The 18046-nt window shown below is 39.4% G+C and overlaps 1 protein-coding gene across 7 annotated transcripts in view; it reads right to left on the bottom strand.

The window, feature by feature from the left end:
• The window catches only part of LOC137179643 (teneurin-3), a 370272-nt gene that overhangs the window by 147384 nt on the left and 204842 nt on the right, over positions 1–18046 (bottom strand). For all 7 annotated transcript variants that reach the window (XM_067584473.1, XM_067584474.1, XM_067584475.1 and 4 more), the window contains one exon: positions 3986–4253. In XM_067584473.1, coding sequence (XP_067440574.1) covers positions 3986–4253 — 268 coding nt within the window. The remainder of the gene's footprint in view (positions 1–3985; positions 4254–18046) is intronic.

Here is an 18046-nt window from a genome sequence, read left to right as displayed (position 1 = left end):
ACAAAAATTTGAAAATATTAATAGTAGAGCTGATAATGACTTGTCAGTAGTGCAACGCTGTACTGTGACAGGAATAAAGGGTACTGTATCTACAGAACAGTCTATTAGTACCATGAAATGCACTCTATAAATAAAATGTATTATTATTAATATGAGAAGCTGTCAAGGGATGTGACAGTAACAGAGATATTAGAGGCATGACAATATATATATATATATTTTTTAATGAAAATAAAAATCATCACATCTAAAAATCCTGCCAGTAAATTAGCAAACCATGATGATGATAATATGGTGAACAGAATATTATTTTTACACAAAGGTTGTCTTATTAATATATTTTATTTTGTGGCCCTCTTAGGCTAAAAGAGAAAACCGATTAATGGCAAAAGTTTTCTTAAATCGCTCATGCTACTTTTTTGTTGACAGTAATTGTCAGGGTTAATATTTACACCTGGAACACACTGCCTGCATGAGCAGTGTATCTGTGTGTTATTTTCTGTATTTATTGTCAGTTTCCCTCCTGACAGTTAGTTTGGAGGTTTGTTCATTGGAGTGTGTTTTGCTCGTTTGGGGAACTTGGTGTCGTCTGGAAGGATTTTCTTCACTTAGAGCGGTGACAGTGGGGGTTTAACTGGCAGAATAATCAATACAATCAATAAAACAATGCATGTGGCTGACACAGAAGTACCCCCAACCAGACCCTACCATGCCCATCAGAAAGAAAGCTGCTTTCACCTCACATATTATTATTTATTTTTCACAATTGAGCACACGCTTCTTAAGTTTTTTCTGTCTAAACTAAGTATAAATTAAATTTATAATGAAATGATATGAAAGATTCTATTAGTGATGGCCATTATCAAAGTAAAACTATGTAGAAAGATAGCACTGGCAGTAGCAGTAGCATCTGTGTGGACACCGCAGGCCTGTGAATAGCAGCAGTTCAGTGCTGCCCAGGCATTACAGTTAGATGTTAATAGCATTAAATGAGAAAGAAAGAAACAAACAAACAAAGTGACCAGGTGACAACTGACCAGTACAGTACATTCAGCTTTGAAGATGAAGGTTTTTTCTGCGTGTATGGGACCGAGAAGTAGTGCTGACTGCAGCATCCAGCAGAGGATGGATGTGTTTGATTTGCCATGCAGGGAGCACCTCCAGGTCACACAGCATTTATTTTTCAGCTCTACCCTGCAAGCTGATAGTTTTTTCTTACCCCATCTCCCGAAGGCCTCGCAACTTGTTTCATCTCCAAGTCTGTCTGGATGTGTGTGTGTGTGTGTGTGTGTGTGAGAGAGAGAGAGTGAGACAGAGAGAGGGACAGAGAGAGGGAGGAGGGATTTACTATTTCTTACACACACCCTCATACATACCACACTCACATAGCAAACTCAGAGGATCTGTCTTTTCAGTGGGGGTGGGCTCAGTTGAAAGATGATGGTCTGAACTCTGAAGCCTTTCATATGAATAAAAGCCGAGCCAGGGCCATGGTTTGGCTGTCCCAACGGTCCAAACATTCTCCAACACACACACACACAGCCAAAATACTGGGGGTTGTAAAGATCATAGAGGCAGACATTTCCCCCTCTATCAATCTATCAGCATTCCCCTTTTTCCTTTAAGGGAATAAGACAAAAGAGAGAGAGACAAAAAAGGGGAAAAAAGAAGAAAGAAAGAGTTGGCTACAAATTGCCTGGTGAATTAAAGGTCAAGGTTAAAGTTACGCTCATCAATCGTGTGTGCCTGTCTGTGTATGTGTTTGTGTGTGTGTGTGCTAGGTCTTCATAAGAATATAAAACTACACCAGGGTTCATGGTTTGGCTGCCCCAAAAGCCCACAAACACCAAAACACACACACACACACACACACACACACACAACCCAAATGTTGGGAATACATTTCTGCATCTATCAATCTGTCACTCTCCTTTTCTCTCTGGGTTAAAGACATTAAGGAGAGTGGGACAGAAAAAGAGTGAAAGAGAGTGCGCAACAAATTGTCTGGTGTACAAAAGGTCAAGGTTAAAGTTGTACCCATAAACTGTGTGTGTGTGTGTGTGTGTGTGTGTGTGTGTGTGAGACAATAGGCTTACAGTCTCCAGCATGATGTTACACTTGCTAGAGAGTAAAGTGGTTTGCTAAATATCAAAAAACTGTGTGGGGTATTTGTGTGCGACAATGACAGAAAGATTCATTGTTCAAATGATCCGCGTCGGAGCTAAAAAGAAACATGCACCAACCTCTGGATGCTCTCTAGTGCTTTGAAAGGACAACTGAGATTAGAACTTTGAAAGATCTGGAACCAAAATGTGAAATATCTTATGTTGGCTGAATGTCACACACAAATGTTTCACATTTCCTTCTTCTCGAGTCCCTCCCTCTACACTTAGGGTGGCAATCCATTTCACTTTGTCCACAGTTCAGCTTAAATCACTGCCCCTTCCTGAGTCATGATCTCACATGAATAAATCAAAGGGTAAACAGCATTTCCTTTTGCCTGAAATTACGTAAACAAGGGTCAGGTGAGGAGAGTGAATCGCTGTCTCCTTTGTACATTTGAGAAGATCTCCATGACAAAAATTTCTATGTCAGTCTTAATACTGTCACTCCACACAATGTTCATGATACATCACACAGTGGAGGTTTGGAGTTGATGAATGAAATAAGATTCTAGGGATGTAGTCTGCTGGTCGACTGGTCGATTAGTTGGTCGATATACTCTCGGCCAACTAAATTCTCATTGGTCGATTAATCTCTGTGTTACTTTCATAAGGAGAAAAGTGCTACATCAATAGCCTTCCAGGATTAATCCATTATTTCCTACGGCGGGAGGGACAGACTAACAAATTACCTGTGAAAACGGGGGTGTATTCAAAACACCCTCGTTTTCACAACTTGAAACTCGCCAAACCTAATGGAGCCTGCTAGGTCTAACTGTACTAAACATTTACCAAGTGTTTACTGAATCAGTGTTTCTCCTATAATTATAACAACAAGAACTCCCACCAGGCCAAAAAAATATTTTTTAATGCCAAAAATAACGCCAAATATCCATTCATCCAGAAATCAATAGTGTTTAGGAGTCTCCGTGCAGCGCTGTTCAGGTACCTGAGTCTACCTCTGTGTCGTTGCCTCGGAAACTATTGGTAGCGTAACGTCATTAAGGAATTGGCATTGCGTAGTGTGTTTGCGTAGTGAGTGAGAGAAGTGACAGTGGATGCGAGTGGAGCAGAGGAAAAGGTTAGCAGTAAGTTGTCAGTCTGGCAGTAAATGTACAGTACAGACTGCAGTGTAACAGTTAATAAATGCTATAAAGTCAAGTCTGTTGTTTCGCCAAGTGCTGGAAAAGTGAAGGGGGTTAGCTCCAGAGTTAGCAACAATGGGTTAGCCTAACTTGAAGACGTAAAACAGAGAAATAGAAAACTGAGAAATGTGTGGCTGCAGAACTGTGCACTCTGTCCCGTTACATCCACCCCCCCGCAACTAATCGATTAGTTGAAGATTATGTACGATTTCAGTCGACCAAGATTTTCTTTGGTTGACTACAGCCCTATAAGATTCAGTGCTCAAATACAAAACACCACAGCAATGATAGCTTGGATCCTTGCAGATTATCACTTAAATCAAGATCATTAATCTGCTCATAATATTCCACTGCAGTAATATATTTGAACACATTTGACATTTTGTTTGACTGTCCATGTTTTGAAGGTATATTGTGGCCTGTAGTAAGGGTTACCATTTGTACTTGTTAAACTTGCTAAACCTAAATTTGTCTTTGTATTGCAAAGACACAATTTCAGGCCCTCCGGTTCAAGGGAACCCTCACTACTTGTCAGTCACTATGACACTACTCACATGCCATCCATGAGCAGTGTTATGAGAGGAAGTAATGCTGACAGCTCTTTAGAGTCTCGTTCAGGCCCGCTGCAGAGCTGACTGAAGAGACGATAAAAGTGAGACAATAAGAGAATCAGTTTACCTTGTTTCCAGTGGCACATTGCTACCCAGCACCCAGCTGTCTTGCAGCGGGACGCTCTCGGGGGGTGTGGTCTGCAGCTCGGCTGGTGATTGGCCGGCCACAGGGGCCGGGCTTCCAGTAGGAGGGGTTAGCTGTCGCGTTGAATTCAGAGATTGGCCAGCGTGGTGCGTGGAGCCAAAGGATTGGTTGAGAGCGGTTATTGAGGGCTGCTGGCGGTGCGGGGGTGGCACAGGAGGCAGGATGGCACCGTGATGATTGGATGGTTGCTCTGTGAACACAGAAGAGACACATGATTGAAAGAATGCCTGGCTTTATCTGTGCAATGTCATTCACTTCAACTTATACAAACTGGTGGATTTTCTGAATATCACAATATTAATAATCACAATATTAATAATGAACGGTCTGTGTGAGCTTCAACTTGGAAGAAAGGAACAGGTTTATATGTGAATTATGAGAGAAAAATAGACTTTGCAATGTTTTGAGGTTTCATTGGACTAAAATCCTATGATAATGAAACAGAACATTGGCTTTCATTGTTGTGTAACTATCCATCCATTTTCTAAACCTGCAAAGAATATTGTAAGAAGATGAAAAAAAAGATTACGTTTTGGAAGAATGCTACTGCTACTACTTAGGCCGTAGATTAGACTTGCTTTTAACTACGCACTCGTGTGTGCATGATTGCTGCCTTGTGTATCCTGTGTCCGTTTGGAGAGTTGGTTGTGCACGTCCTCAGAAAAGAAAGGACGTGCACAAATTAAATATGAATCCTCGTGATGCAGTAGCAGTTCAACCTGTCGGGATGAGACCAGTGACTCTTAGTCAGATGGCCCATCCAAATTTATCAGGCCTAAAGCTACAGATGGACATACTGAAGATGCTGAGGAGGATCACTGACTCAAGTTAACTTTTTATGAAGGTAGTGAACTGAATATACTGTATATCTATCAGCTGACTGCAAACCTTAAAATCCATTTATAAACTTGTTGGAAATCTCTTGTTTCAGCCTGATGAATGCCACCTGTTCATGAGTATCATAAGCATTATCAACAAACCTAAATTGCCTTATAAGGTGATGTGCTCTGCTGTGTTTGTGGCTAAGCTTCATTCACAAAGATGTTACCAAACAGTAAAAATAATTATTTCAGCACTGCCAGTGGTTGTATTATTGGACCTCAAACAATTAGAAAATAGTAAAAGTAGAGATGTCAACGATGTGTACTGTGACAGAAATAAAGAATATTACATCCTACAGTAGGTGATGTTACACTGTCACTGGCAGCACAAAATGATACTGGACAGAGAGCTGTTTACAACTACTGCTGTGCTGAAATATAACCAAAAAAATCATCACATCTAAAAAACTTGGCAGCCATGATGATGACGATATAGTGAAAAAAATATTAATTTTGCATTAAGTTTGTTTAGGTAATATATTTTATTTTAGTTGATTTCAGATTTGTATTTAAACCTGAAATCCATTCAGATTCAGAGATTATGACTCTTATTAGAATCCTGAGAAAAGGCTTGACTGTACATGACTCGCATGACAGGAATTTTTAAATACCAGAAAATTGTTAAATGACAATTTTTTCCGTAAATCGCTGGTATGTGCTACTGAAGAAAAAAATCTGTTCATACTAGTGATTCTTGCATGAGGCCCAATGTCACCTATATTCATTTCCATTCTGTTATAATCCAGCTAAGCCCTGCAGCTACATTCCCCAGAGCAAACAACCACTACCAGTCAGGTGTTTACTTTCAGGTATTTGTTGTTTCTGTCAATGTCAGATGAAATTTAAATCTAATGTAAAGTGGTGATGAAGAAATTCAGTGAAAACCACAAAATTACTGTATCTGTTGAAAAACCCTCTGAATTGTATGTTTGGCTCATTTTAAAATGTAAGAAGCAAAGCTTGTAGCTGTGAAAGTCAGATGGTGGACTTGGATGTTAACTGCTTTGTACATTTCTCTGTGGTGTATTGGCTGGTCAAGGCTGGTGAGAAATGTAACCCAACGCTGCACTCAGCTTAGCCAGGTTGCATACTGATCGGTGATTGGCCTTCACAAAACCCTTCTTCGGTTTTGTAAAAATATTTGCTCAAAGCTGACCTGGCTTCAACTTTTCCCTACTGTTTTTTCCCAGTGCTTTTTGGCTCCTTTTCTGTCCTAAGGGTGTTCTGAAGGAAATGAATGGCAATGCTGGTATTTGATTTGCATAAAGAGCATCACGTCTCCATTTCCCAGCCCTGCTGTTATTCATTCTCCGCTGCCCTCACTGGAGAAAATAGAAAGCAAAGAGAGAAGAGAAGGGATATGTGCAAGAGCGGAGGGGTAGGCAGAAGGAGGAGGGCGTTTTGGTTGTGGAGGAAGTGCTCGCTTTCCCCCCTTTCTCTCTCTCACTCTTTCACTTTCTCCCCATATGCTGTTTTACCAGCTTAGTAATTGTTCCACTTTCCACGCAAACCTTCAAGGCTAAAAGCTGCATGCCACACACACACACACACACACACACACACACACACACACACAGTAAGGATTTCTGGATGAGTATTCAGGCATCATTAACACATCTACATCTGTGTGCATCACTGCAAATGTAAATCTAAACACCTTTTATTCACTCAGATGCTGGAAGGCAACAGTAGCACACACACACACACACACACACACACACAAACACACAGAATGTACAGAGCACATTCATGTTATATTTAAGACAAATGATGAGGTAGCATCCCAGTTTCAACTTGTGATTTTTTAAAAATCATTTTCAGGAAAAAGCAGTGAAAAAGAAAGTGCCGCTTCAAAAGAATGTCCTTCAGATCTAAGTGTACATGTATTTGAGTGTTTATTCTAAGCATTTGGTCATCAGTACTCTTTACTGAGGAATAAGTACCATATTGCCACTGTGATGTCCCTCCCTCTGCCCTTTGTTTAAGAGGTTGCTTCGGCTTCCTGGCCCAGGAGCCGGGGGCAGGGTTGGAGAGGATGTCAGAAAACTACCTGCACCTGGGTACTTTAGGCCTCAACCTATTTAGGTGGCTTCTTTGTTAACCTCTCTCTTCTGTTCCTCCCAGGCCTCCACCAGACAGATGGAGTTAGGGTTTTGTTTTGTTTGCATGCATCACATACTTCACTCATCACACATTGCATTCATTACTGACTTAGCTGACTAATATTATCATATTTTATCTTAAGTTGACAATAAATCTCATTTTAGAAGTTTTATTCATGTGTGTGATTCCCTTTTTTGTCGCTGACTCTGAACTAGTTCATGACACCACTGGATGCGTGATGTTGTTTCATGAGATGATAAATTTGTTGAAGAAGACTAATGTGTCTGTGTCTGTGAGCAGTATTCATGTAATCTATGAAGGAAAGAAAACCTTATCAAAACAATGGAATGAGTTTACATCTTGTAATGAGGTCCTGGTTGTGTGTGGATGTGAAGAGTCACAGCCTGCAAAGACAGCTACTGTCCCCCCACCCAGTGACATCCAACTGGGACATGATACCTCCCAAAGAGCAACATACCGGAGCCATCAGTTCAACCTGGACACTGACAATGACAGGTATTTTATACTGTGTGCTGATGCTATGACACTTTTGCTTTTGGTTGACAAACATGGCTTTGTGTACTCTTGGACATGCATCATATCTATAACACCATCTACAACACACAATCCAGTGATGACAACTAAGCAAGCCTTCTTTTTTATGTGAGAGAATAAAGCAGGTATTTATGGTTTGAGTGTGTTTCTACAAGCTGACAGAGAGAAATGTTCTGCTTAATGAATTGCTCTTACTTCAAAAACCTAGAAGTCTTAAAAATAGGGCTGACACAACTGTTATTTTTAGGATTTCTCCAAAATCAGCCAACAAGGAGCTACTTCTAGCCTTCAGATGTTTTGTGAAAATGGCCCCTGAGGTGTTACATAAATCATTCATCTTCATTTGCCAAAAAGTCTGCATGGTCTATAAATAGTCTCTTGTGTGATTTGTATCCAAGATCTTCTGCTAGAGCCAAGATAGCCACTGGTCATGGTTGTGCACAGTTATTATGTTATTTCAAATACAGATGCCGATTTATTGACAACTTGTGTACTTGTGTGTTACATTAATTACCGGGGCTGGAATCATCATGTGTGGTGGAGAAACTGATCGGCAGTAAATTGCGTGTTTTAGAAACAGTCAATAAAACATTCATGGACAATTAAAATGCAACATCATGAATGCCATGGTCACAGGTCCGTCTTTACCAGTCAAATACAGTATGAAAGTTATGTAACTCTTTGCTTGTACCCAGTGAATCCACCAACAGAGTCATTAAAACAGTTTCTTCCTCAACTGCAGACAAACTGAAACTATGAGACAACTAGACCACAATTGATTTTTTAAATACAAACTCAGTATCAACTCCATATATTGGCAAACTAATAGAGTGGTCTAACCGTACTATCAGTGACACAAACAGTGTCCAAATAAGACATAGTTAAGTTCAAATCAATTTCCCCTCATTCTAAAATAAACACCAGGGAGGAAACGTCCATTGCTGAATCCTCCTTGGGCTGCAAATCAGAAAATAAGGAAGAAAATTGTCTATTACACCCAAGTCCCAGTTCCTACCAGACAATAAACAAGGCAGGTCACAAATATGTACAGACTCACACATTCAAATCCCCCCTTTGACTACAATACACATTGGGTTTTCAGACACATTTGAGTGTGTATTTCAGCAAATAGAAATGGTCCAGATCCAGAGAGAGGATGAGGGAAAGAAAGATCAACATTGAGGAGAAAGAGAGGGAAGTAGACCCTGAGAAGGACAGATAAAGTGTATGCAAATCAATGAAGAGACAAAAGAGATTGGTGGAGTGAAAAGAGATAGAATTGTTGGTTGGGGAAAGCCAGTTTCTTTCATATGTATGTACATAGTGTAGCGTAAAATACACAGGGAATCAGCATTTAGCATGAGCTATCAGAGTAGAACTCACCAGCTGTGCTAGAAATGTGGGATGTAGCATCCACTAGCGGTTTCCTTACCAAATAAATAAATCATTTGATATTAAGAATGTAAGCTTAATTAATCAATCAATCAAGTTCCCCATCTGAAAAAGAGAACATTTCAGTGACAAATCTTCAGTGCAGATGAAATGGATCCTGACATTTGTCCCAGATGCTGCTGCTGCTAGTAAATGTGTGATACACATTGCAAACAAGAATGTGAAGTTTAGATGATAATGAATCATCTAGGAGATATGTTCTATTTTCAGCAGCATTTTAAACATGTTGACGTTACAGCAGTGCAGCCTCATACTTCTAAAACTAAATTGAAAAATCTTTATTAAGGGTTTTTATCAGGTGAACAATACAAAACTTTTCATTTACATCAGTTTAATACATTAAAACTGTAAATACTCTTTGGCCATGTGCCTTTTTTCTTGATTACAAAGTTTTGAACAATAGGCAGCTCTTACATTACAGTAAATGCTCTCTCTCTCTCTCTCCTCACACACACACACGCACGCATGCACGCACACACACATACATTTACCAAGATTAATTATGAACAAAATCCATTACCAGAAGGTATTTGGTCAAATGAGCTTTTCAAACTAATTCCAGCTCCCTCAGTTAAAGTAAAAATCCATGCACAATCAGTGTTGAAGAGAGGCTGCTGCCTTCTGTGTCAGCTCCCAAAACAAATCACAGTGTGGAGAAAAATAATGGACCCAAGTACTCTACTGCTCCAATTTCCTGATTATAAAACACAAGTATCTGTCAGGCATCTCATTTATTAAACATGGGGTTTAAATAGCATTTGGTCTTTTAAGGCCATTACAGTGATATATATTTTTACAGTGATATATATTTTTACTGTGATATATATTTTTTTTATTTTGACTGAAGTTGCTGAAAGCAGTGTTCAGTGTTTCACGCAGAATTCACCAAACAAAATCAAACAAACAATGCAGACAGAAATACAAATACTGGGATCTCTGCACCTCCCTAATGGTTATTAATCAAATCAATGACTTGATGCAAAGCCTGTCACAGTCAACCAGCTATAAAACCTGTTGTCCAGCATATGAAGTAAGGCAGCACTGTGAACTGACAGCTACTATTCACAGCCTTTCTGATGTTGCAGACATCATGTTAAATAGACACAGATCAGAAATGTCTCTAAATAAACGTTAGAGCCAGTATCCTCTCATTCCACCAAAAGGTGTCTGGGCACTGATTCACTTCATGATTAGCACTACTCTTTTATATGTCATTCACACAAAAACTATATCCCAATAGCATGAACATCATCTTAATTACAATAGAGCATTATCTAACTGTGGTGTGCTGTAGGCATGTGGCCTTTGGTCATAGGCACGCCACACCAGTGCCAAATTAGAATGGTCTAGCACTTCCTCTCATTGCTTAATCACTTCCCAGAGGGACTTTGCTGTGCTCCTGAATTGCCAAGTGAAGAAACATAATGTTAGATGAGCTGACAAGAAAGCTGAGAAAGAAAACAAAAGGAAAGCCTTGGTCATGACAAAAAAACACACTTCTATGATCCTCATGGAACTGTATGTGTATACAGTTATCATACAGTAGTTACAGGACAGTAGGACAAATGTTTTGTAGCAAATGTTTAAACCCTGAGGCATTGTTTTACTCCAGAATGTGTGACTAAGCAGTTCATACCACACATCAGTGTGATGGACTGATGTGTGCACAGTAAATTGGCATCTCAGTGGAGCAGTAAGGTGAGTTGTCCTTGAGGGAGGAGTTTATTTGTCAAAGACAGAGCGATTACAAGCTTCACTATGACTCTGTCTCCATCTTTGTATGTCTACTGTATATGCCGATTCTCTTCTGCTCTCTCTGTTCTTGCACAGCACTTATTCTCTCTCTGCATCACTACTTTCCCCCCCCCCTCTCTCTCTCACGCTCTTATAAACCATGTCAAATGTTATACATTTCCCCTGTCAGGGTTTCCAGGCTTTTGTTCTTTTGTCTCATCTCTGAATTCAGTGTACACTCAGAAAAAACAGTTCTATTCTATTCAGTTTGGTTACAAAACATTTTGTTATGGGAAGATTTTCCAAAAGGGTCATTTACAGCACAATATATGTTGGGTGTGCATGTCTTTGGAGTATAAAGCCAGTGAGAAGCAGAGACAGGTTTTCCTTTTTTGCATCATTACAGGCTGAATAACTCTTCTTCGTGGTTGTAGGGAGAAATTATGAAAGCATAAAATGTATAGAGTAAATAAGAATAATAAAGAATAATAGATAAATAAACAAAAATAAACACAGAAGAAATGGATTGAGATACCACAAGCCCAAATGTTCATGGCATGAAAGAAAACATGTTAGAAAAAAAGGAACTAATGGTGAAAATAAATAAATAGAACAAGATGAGAAAAGAAGGCCAATTGAAGCTGAGGTCAGGGTTTGTGTTAAACTCCATCACTGCTGACAGAAAATTGAACAAGGAGAGAAGAAAAGAGGGTACAGAAAGAACAGGAGGTGACACAGCAAGTCAATTAAAAGTTTCAGAAGCAACAACAATGGCCAACAGAGTTTAGATGAGGTGGAGAATGAACAACATGGACTGAAAGAGAGGCACAGCAAGAGGCAGAGGTAGAAAGAAAAACAAAAGGAAAGATGGAGAGAGGGCAAGAGTGAGTGATTTAGAGAGAAAAAAAGAAAAGAAGGGAGAGAATAGATCCTGGAAAAAGTAAAAGACTCATCGACATAGTGAAAGAGGTCAGTAGAAGAGTTAAGACTCGTGGTTTTTGAAGCGTTAAAACTCATTCCACCTCTGGACTCCCAGCAAGGAGAGGGGAGTGAGGCAGGCCTCTTTCCCCAGCCACAGGTTGCCTTTGTGGGGCATGTAAGTGGAGAGTGCCCCTCTCTGTTCAATGACCCACACCAGTGAAAATGACAGAAAAACACAGGAAAAGAGAGACAGAGAGCAGCTGAGATGTGTTTTGAAGGTGGGATAGCGCCATTGGGACAAGCTTAGTATTATATGGCAACAAAGATTATGAATATTAACCATGCCTCTGTTATTTTACTGCCCACCAATGCCAGATTACAGAGAAATGGCTGTATGTTTACTGCTCTAGGAGGTAAAACACCGGTGCTAGAGGATGACAGTTTTGTAGCACAAACATGTCTGTAATTATAAAATTTCTAGAAAGATGAATTCTTATAGACAGCTCACAATTACACAACAAACAACAAAGACTCAAAGTGACGGAAAGTAAAGGCAGAAAACATGCTGATTCACAAACACTGATATATAGTCATGTAATCAATGTGCTCAGTAATACATGTTGTTCTAGTAAAAGGCAAGCCAAAAGTTCAGACATGGAGATAAATTCTGTTGACCACTTTTCAAAGAGGGTGTCCATTCACTCAACATGAGATGCAGTGGATTCTCTCTGGCTGACTGACCTTTCTGAGAGGATTCTTCCTCTGAAAAACACCGATCATACTCCTCTTTTTCAGGAGACTGAATGCACCATACCACCAAAACATAACATTACTTAGCTTTTGACAAGTTACTTTTGTTTCTTCTAAAGCTACATCCACACTAATACATTTTCATTTTAAAATCATAACTTTTTCCACGTTTACACCTAGCATCCTCACTACTTTGGCATTGTCAAACCTCTAAAATAAAGACTTTTGAAAACGCTGCTGACCCCAATTTTAGTTTGAAAACTCCGGGACTGTGTTTTAGTCTGGACAGGCGGAAACACAGACTTTTGAAAACAATGACGCAGACACCCACGTTCACTTAGTGATAGGGTCTTATCAGTCACAACGTGTCCTTCCCTGATTCGTCATGCCCTATCACGTGACCCTTTTCTGGAAGAAAACAAATGACATCAGCCGATGACTAACAGCGGTTAATTCAACATGGATAACAAATTACAGATGTTGCTGACCTTGTTGTCTATGCTGGCAGCTGTTGTGCAGTTAAATCCTGCATTTTATAATGCTACTACTGCTTACATGCGCAGGACGCAAGCTATTATTCCAGCAATTTGCGACACACCCATGTCCAGCAGCATTATCAGCCCTACATGTTAGTATTATGTTAGTGCTAAAACGCTTGTGTGGATGGAGATCATTTTCGTTTTAAAATGTTAGTGAGAATGTAGTCTAAGTTTGCACAGATAGACATTAGCAAATATCTTTATCAGAAACATAAGTCTTATGTTTTCATGAACACAATTAATATATATTAATATTCACTGCCATAAAAAAATTAGGTGACTCAAAGCAGTAAGTCAACGAAAGATCATAGTCTTGTTTAACCCTTTGCACCTGGGGGATGCAATTTGTGTCAAAATTGGTTCCCCTTATCTCAAAATCATGTCTGTTCAACCGGAATGCGCAGAGATCTTGGTTCATAATAATCACATTTATGACTTTTTCTCCAGTTAAAGTTTTTACATCTACATCTATGCCTGTGTGTAAAACAGATTCCAGTTCTAGCTAAACTGTACTGGCTGTGTGTCGCTTTGAGAATATACAATATTTTGGAGCTCTTAATGGATTAGGACTGGATTCTCATACTCTACAGCCCTTCACAATGTCTCCGGTCCTGTGCTGCTGCTGGCCTATAGGTCACTCACAACCACATCAGGAAAGAACTGGTGATGCAACATTCATTACTTTGCTTCAGAAGTCTGGCAAGTTATCTCTAAAGATGTATGGAATGTATTTCACAACTGAACCATAATGTTAATAATACAAACAGTACATGGGAAGTGTAATATGGCCTTGAAAAGAGGCAAGAAAACAAGGGTTTGAACCAGTGAGGAAACTCCCTGAGAGCTGTGAGACCTTTCAGCAGCTTCACTGTCAACAGGATGAACTGTAAAAACTGAATAGATTAAGTGAAGGTACCGTGTGTCTAATCCTCAGCTATAACTTTCAACTGACACCCAGATCTTCCACAGATGAGTCAAAACACAGATGTTTCTCTCCAGGTCAGGCTAGATATATCAAACTGTGTATGAGAGTGGTAATGAATGCTGAGGCTGAGTGGAAAAATCACTCATGTGATTGCTCCAGACTGGTTTACAATTAAGAAATGGCTGAAGTAATAATTACAATTCTGCTATTTATCCAACAGAAACCAATATCATTCCAGTCTGTTTTAAAGAATCAGGCAGGCATAATGAGACATCTGCTTTAGATTTGTTTTCTATTTTAACAGAAAGTTAAAGCAAATTCAACTTTTTATAAGAAATCATATGAGGGTTGATTTTAGGATGTAAGGTTACAGATTAGAGTTTTGGGCAAAGGAGAATAAATAAGGGTCCTCAAATGTGTGGTAATACAAATCAGTGTGTGTGTGCATGTGTGTGTGTGTGCGTTGTGGTAGTGCTCTTTTTCTCTTCCTCCATCAGTAACTTCTGTTCCTGAATTCTTGTGCTGTAAAATTGGTGTTTTCATGGCCACTGCATCTGACAATGCACATCACCTTGAGAAAGAAGAAGAGTTGTAAAGATAAAGAGAGAGAGGGGCAGTGAGGGAATGAGGGCGGACAAGTGAGGACCTGCAGATAGAAACAAAAAGTGACACATGTGAAGGTATTAAGGGGAAAAGAGAAAGAGAAACCATGAAATGAAAACATAATGGGATGCAGATAAGAAAAGGGAAGGAGAAAGGAAAGGAGTCTGGAGGTGGGGGAAGGGAATAGTAGCAAGTCACGGTGGTTCTACAACAACAGGTCAGCCAAGACTGACAGTTAGTAGTCTGAGAGCATTTTAACGCCAGCGTTAGCATCACAGTAATCCTCTTAGACACAAGCAGTCCTGGGAAGGGATTTCACGACATGTAATTAAAGGAGTCATTTAAGCTATACTAGTCTGCATTTTATTAAAAAAAGAAAGTAGAACCCCGATCTGCGCTGAAAGCTGGATGTGCTGATCTTGCAACATTTTTACTGTTCAAGGAAGTGACTATTTGCAATTTCCAAAGAAGAAATGCTATGCAGTGCTATTATAGTAAATCCATATCTCTCTCACATTCATTTGCACAATTTAAAATACAACTGATATAGCAACCAGTTTCTCCATTAAAAAAATAGCCAAACTCTGATATCAGTCTATTTTAGCTATGAATTCTGACATCACATTATTACCACACCTCCAGCCCAGAAATAAGGTAGATGGGACCCCAAGAACAGAACAAGCCAGCTAAGCTTAAGTTGGTGCCAACTGCAAATTGAGTGAAATTTCAATGCTGTCTTATCACAGCCATTAGAAAAAAATAGCACAAAGGTCACCTTTTGGAGGCAATTACACTTTGTCCTTTTAGAAATGAAATTCAATAGTATCTCCTATACAGCAGTGAGTTAGGGAACCCTTCCAAAGACAGCTGAACCAATAACAGCTGAACTGCTCCACTGAGTCCTCCTCACAAACTAAGAAGCAGACCTTTAGTTTATTGACATCAGTGCACAGGATTTATGGGCAATAAAGTCCTCAACTCAAGCCTCAACAACTACCTCTCAGTTATCTACCAAATCCAACTCCTCTGCTTCAAAGTATCATACAACGTTTTCATCCAAAAGGATGTCTGTGTCCTGACTCTATCAATGATTAATAGAAAGTGTCTGGTGAAAGTGTTGCCTGCTGAATATAACCCTTTTTTGTTTTCATCAGAACAATGTCCATATCTAATGAACCATGAGACCAACATACAAAACAGTGGAAAATCAGGATTATCTCTTTATATACCAACTACTCTGTCTGTGTGTCATTTCCCATTCTCCTCATGTAGAGGTGATGGGCATGTATAGTTACCAGTGGTCTGGTCTTAGGTAGGGGCATTAATTCTAGTTATTTACTAGTGATCTACCTGCCTCCTATGCTGGTCTGGTACTTTTTAAAAAGGGTGAATCATTTGAAAGGACACAGAAACAGTTTGCCTTCATTTAATATACTGAATAAAGAAGATTAGAACATGTTCCTCTTGTGAAGGGAATATTAATTAATTCTGTTGATTTTTAATTTCCATCAAATAGTTTCCATCCCAACTCTTAACAAGACATCAGATTTGATGAGCTCATTATATGTTGTATGTACGCATTATTTATGTGTAAATTAAGCACAGTTACAGCACAGTGTTTCCCTAGTTGACTAAAGGTAAAAAGTCTCACAATACATTGTAGATACAAGAAATGCAGCAATATAGATAAATTAAATTCTACATTTTTGACAAGAAAATGAATATGGACGATATGAAAGGGATAATGTGACTTTTGTTATGTACAGAATGAAAAAGATTACTGCTCAGAACCTGACACTCAAAATTCTGACACCATAGTTCACTTAAATTCACCAGTAAGAAGCATTTTCGAAACTGCTCTCTGCAGTTGCAATGATACCAAAACTGTGACATGAAAATAAAGACCGGGAAATCTCAAGCATTTCAAGTCTCTGCAAATGGATGTTAAGCATTAATAAATTGAAAGTGTACATAATATGCAGCTAATTGGCTAAAATGAGCAAACCCACTTGTCATTTGAGGGAGTATAATGAATATAATATGACATCACTCAGACTGGAGACTACCCCTTTTCTACTGTAGGTTTACTTGAATGTTATCAGGAGCTTCACTAATGTGGTAATGTAGCTAACTGAGACTCGTGCCAACAGCGCTAATTTGGTTTAGAATGGAGAAAGAAAGTAAGGGAAAGGACTTAATGATGATAGGAAAGTTATAGTAATGGGAACAAAGAAAAGAGATGAATGAAAAGAAGGAAATGTAGAGATTTAGTTCAGATATAAGAGGGTATCAATATCTGTTCTTTTTTCTTGGACAAAACACAAGACAAACTTAACTTCCTCTACTCCTCTTTCCTCAAACTTAAGCATGGATGGATTTCCATTTTTTCTTTCTCTCCCTTCATTTCTCTACCTTTTCCCATCACATCCCTCCCAATCCTGCCATCCTCTTCATCTGACCTCTTCTCTTACTTTCCTATCCTCTCTTCCACTCAGTCCTTTAGTACAGGCAGCTGCAGCCCTTTCAGAGCCTCTCATCAGTCCTCCACATTTCTCTCTCCTTATTGTAGCACCAGTGCACTGACCCCTCATCTTCCCTCCCTTCCCTCTCTGTCTCTCTCGCCCTCATTCCCTCATTCATTTTCTCCTGCCAAGTCAGCTCTCGGTGCCCTCTCTCTCTCCCTTCTTTTACTCTCTTGCTCTGACAAAGTCGTTAGTATGGAGGACTGTGTTCCCCTAAGTCACTGGGTCTTCCTTTGCTTTAGCTGTTTTACTCTTTCATCAGTTTGCCATCCTTTTTTGTCCTCTCAGCCACCAGCCATGTTTTTTTTTTTTTTTTTTTTACCTGTCCAACTCTTCTTTTTTTCACACATCTCCATTTTTGCTCTCCTAACATACTCTCTCTCTCAAATTCAAGTTTGCTTAGTTGAGTATCAAATGAAACATATTGGTAAGTACTGAAATGCCATTTAATTTCAATAACAACCACACTAGTGCTAAGCCCCTTGAGGTTACAAGGTTGACTACATGAAAACAGATGGATGGAATGCACAGACTGATAGTTTTGCTGGTGTTAGAGCTTTACCAGAAACAAAAAAACAGAACAAGATTGTCCTAAGGGTGATGCTGGGGTAAATGATGTGAGACCATTAAAATCAATAGAGATTTTCTCCTTGGGACCATGTCCTCACCAGAAAAACCACAACATCAGTTGTGTCTTCAAACGGCTTAAAACAATGTTTGCATTTCCAACAAGACAAGACAAGGAACTCCTCAACAGCAAACATTGGCTGAGATTGTCACTAAAAAGAGAATAGTCTGGTCAGGTTAGGCTAACCAGTTGTGGCTAACTTCTGGGCTAACCCCCTTCACTTTTATCAGTAGGTGGTAAGCAAGACATGGGACCTTGCTTTGGGTCTTGAGAAGATGTAGCATTTATTCACAAAGCTAAACTGCTAACTTCATATTCTCTGCTGTGGTTGCCAGCCTCACCATCACACACTGCACACTCGCTACGCATA

The sequence above is a fragment of the Thunnus thynnus genome, chromosome 3 (genome assembly GCF_963924715.1).
Source record: "Thunnus thynnus chromosome 3, fThuThy2.1, whole genome shotgun sequence".
Lineage (NCBI taxonomy): Eukaryota > Metazoa > Chordata > Actinopteri > Scombriformes > Scombridae > Thunnus > Thunnus thynnus.
This window is presented reverse-complemented; position numbering and strand designations above follow the sequence as displayed.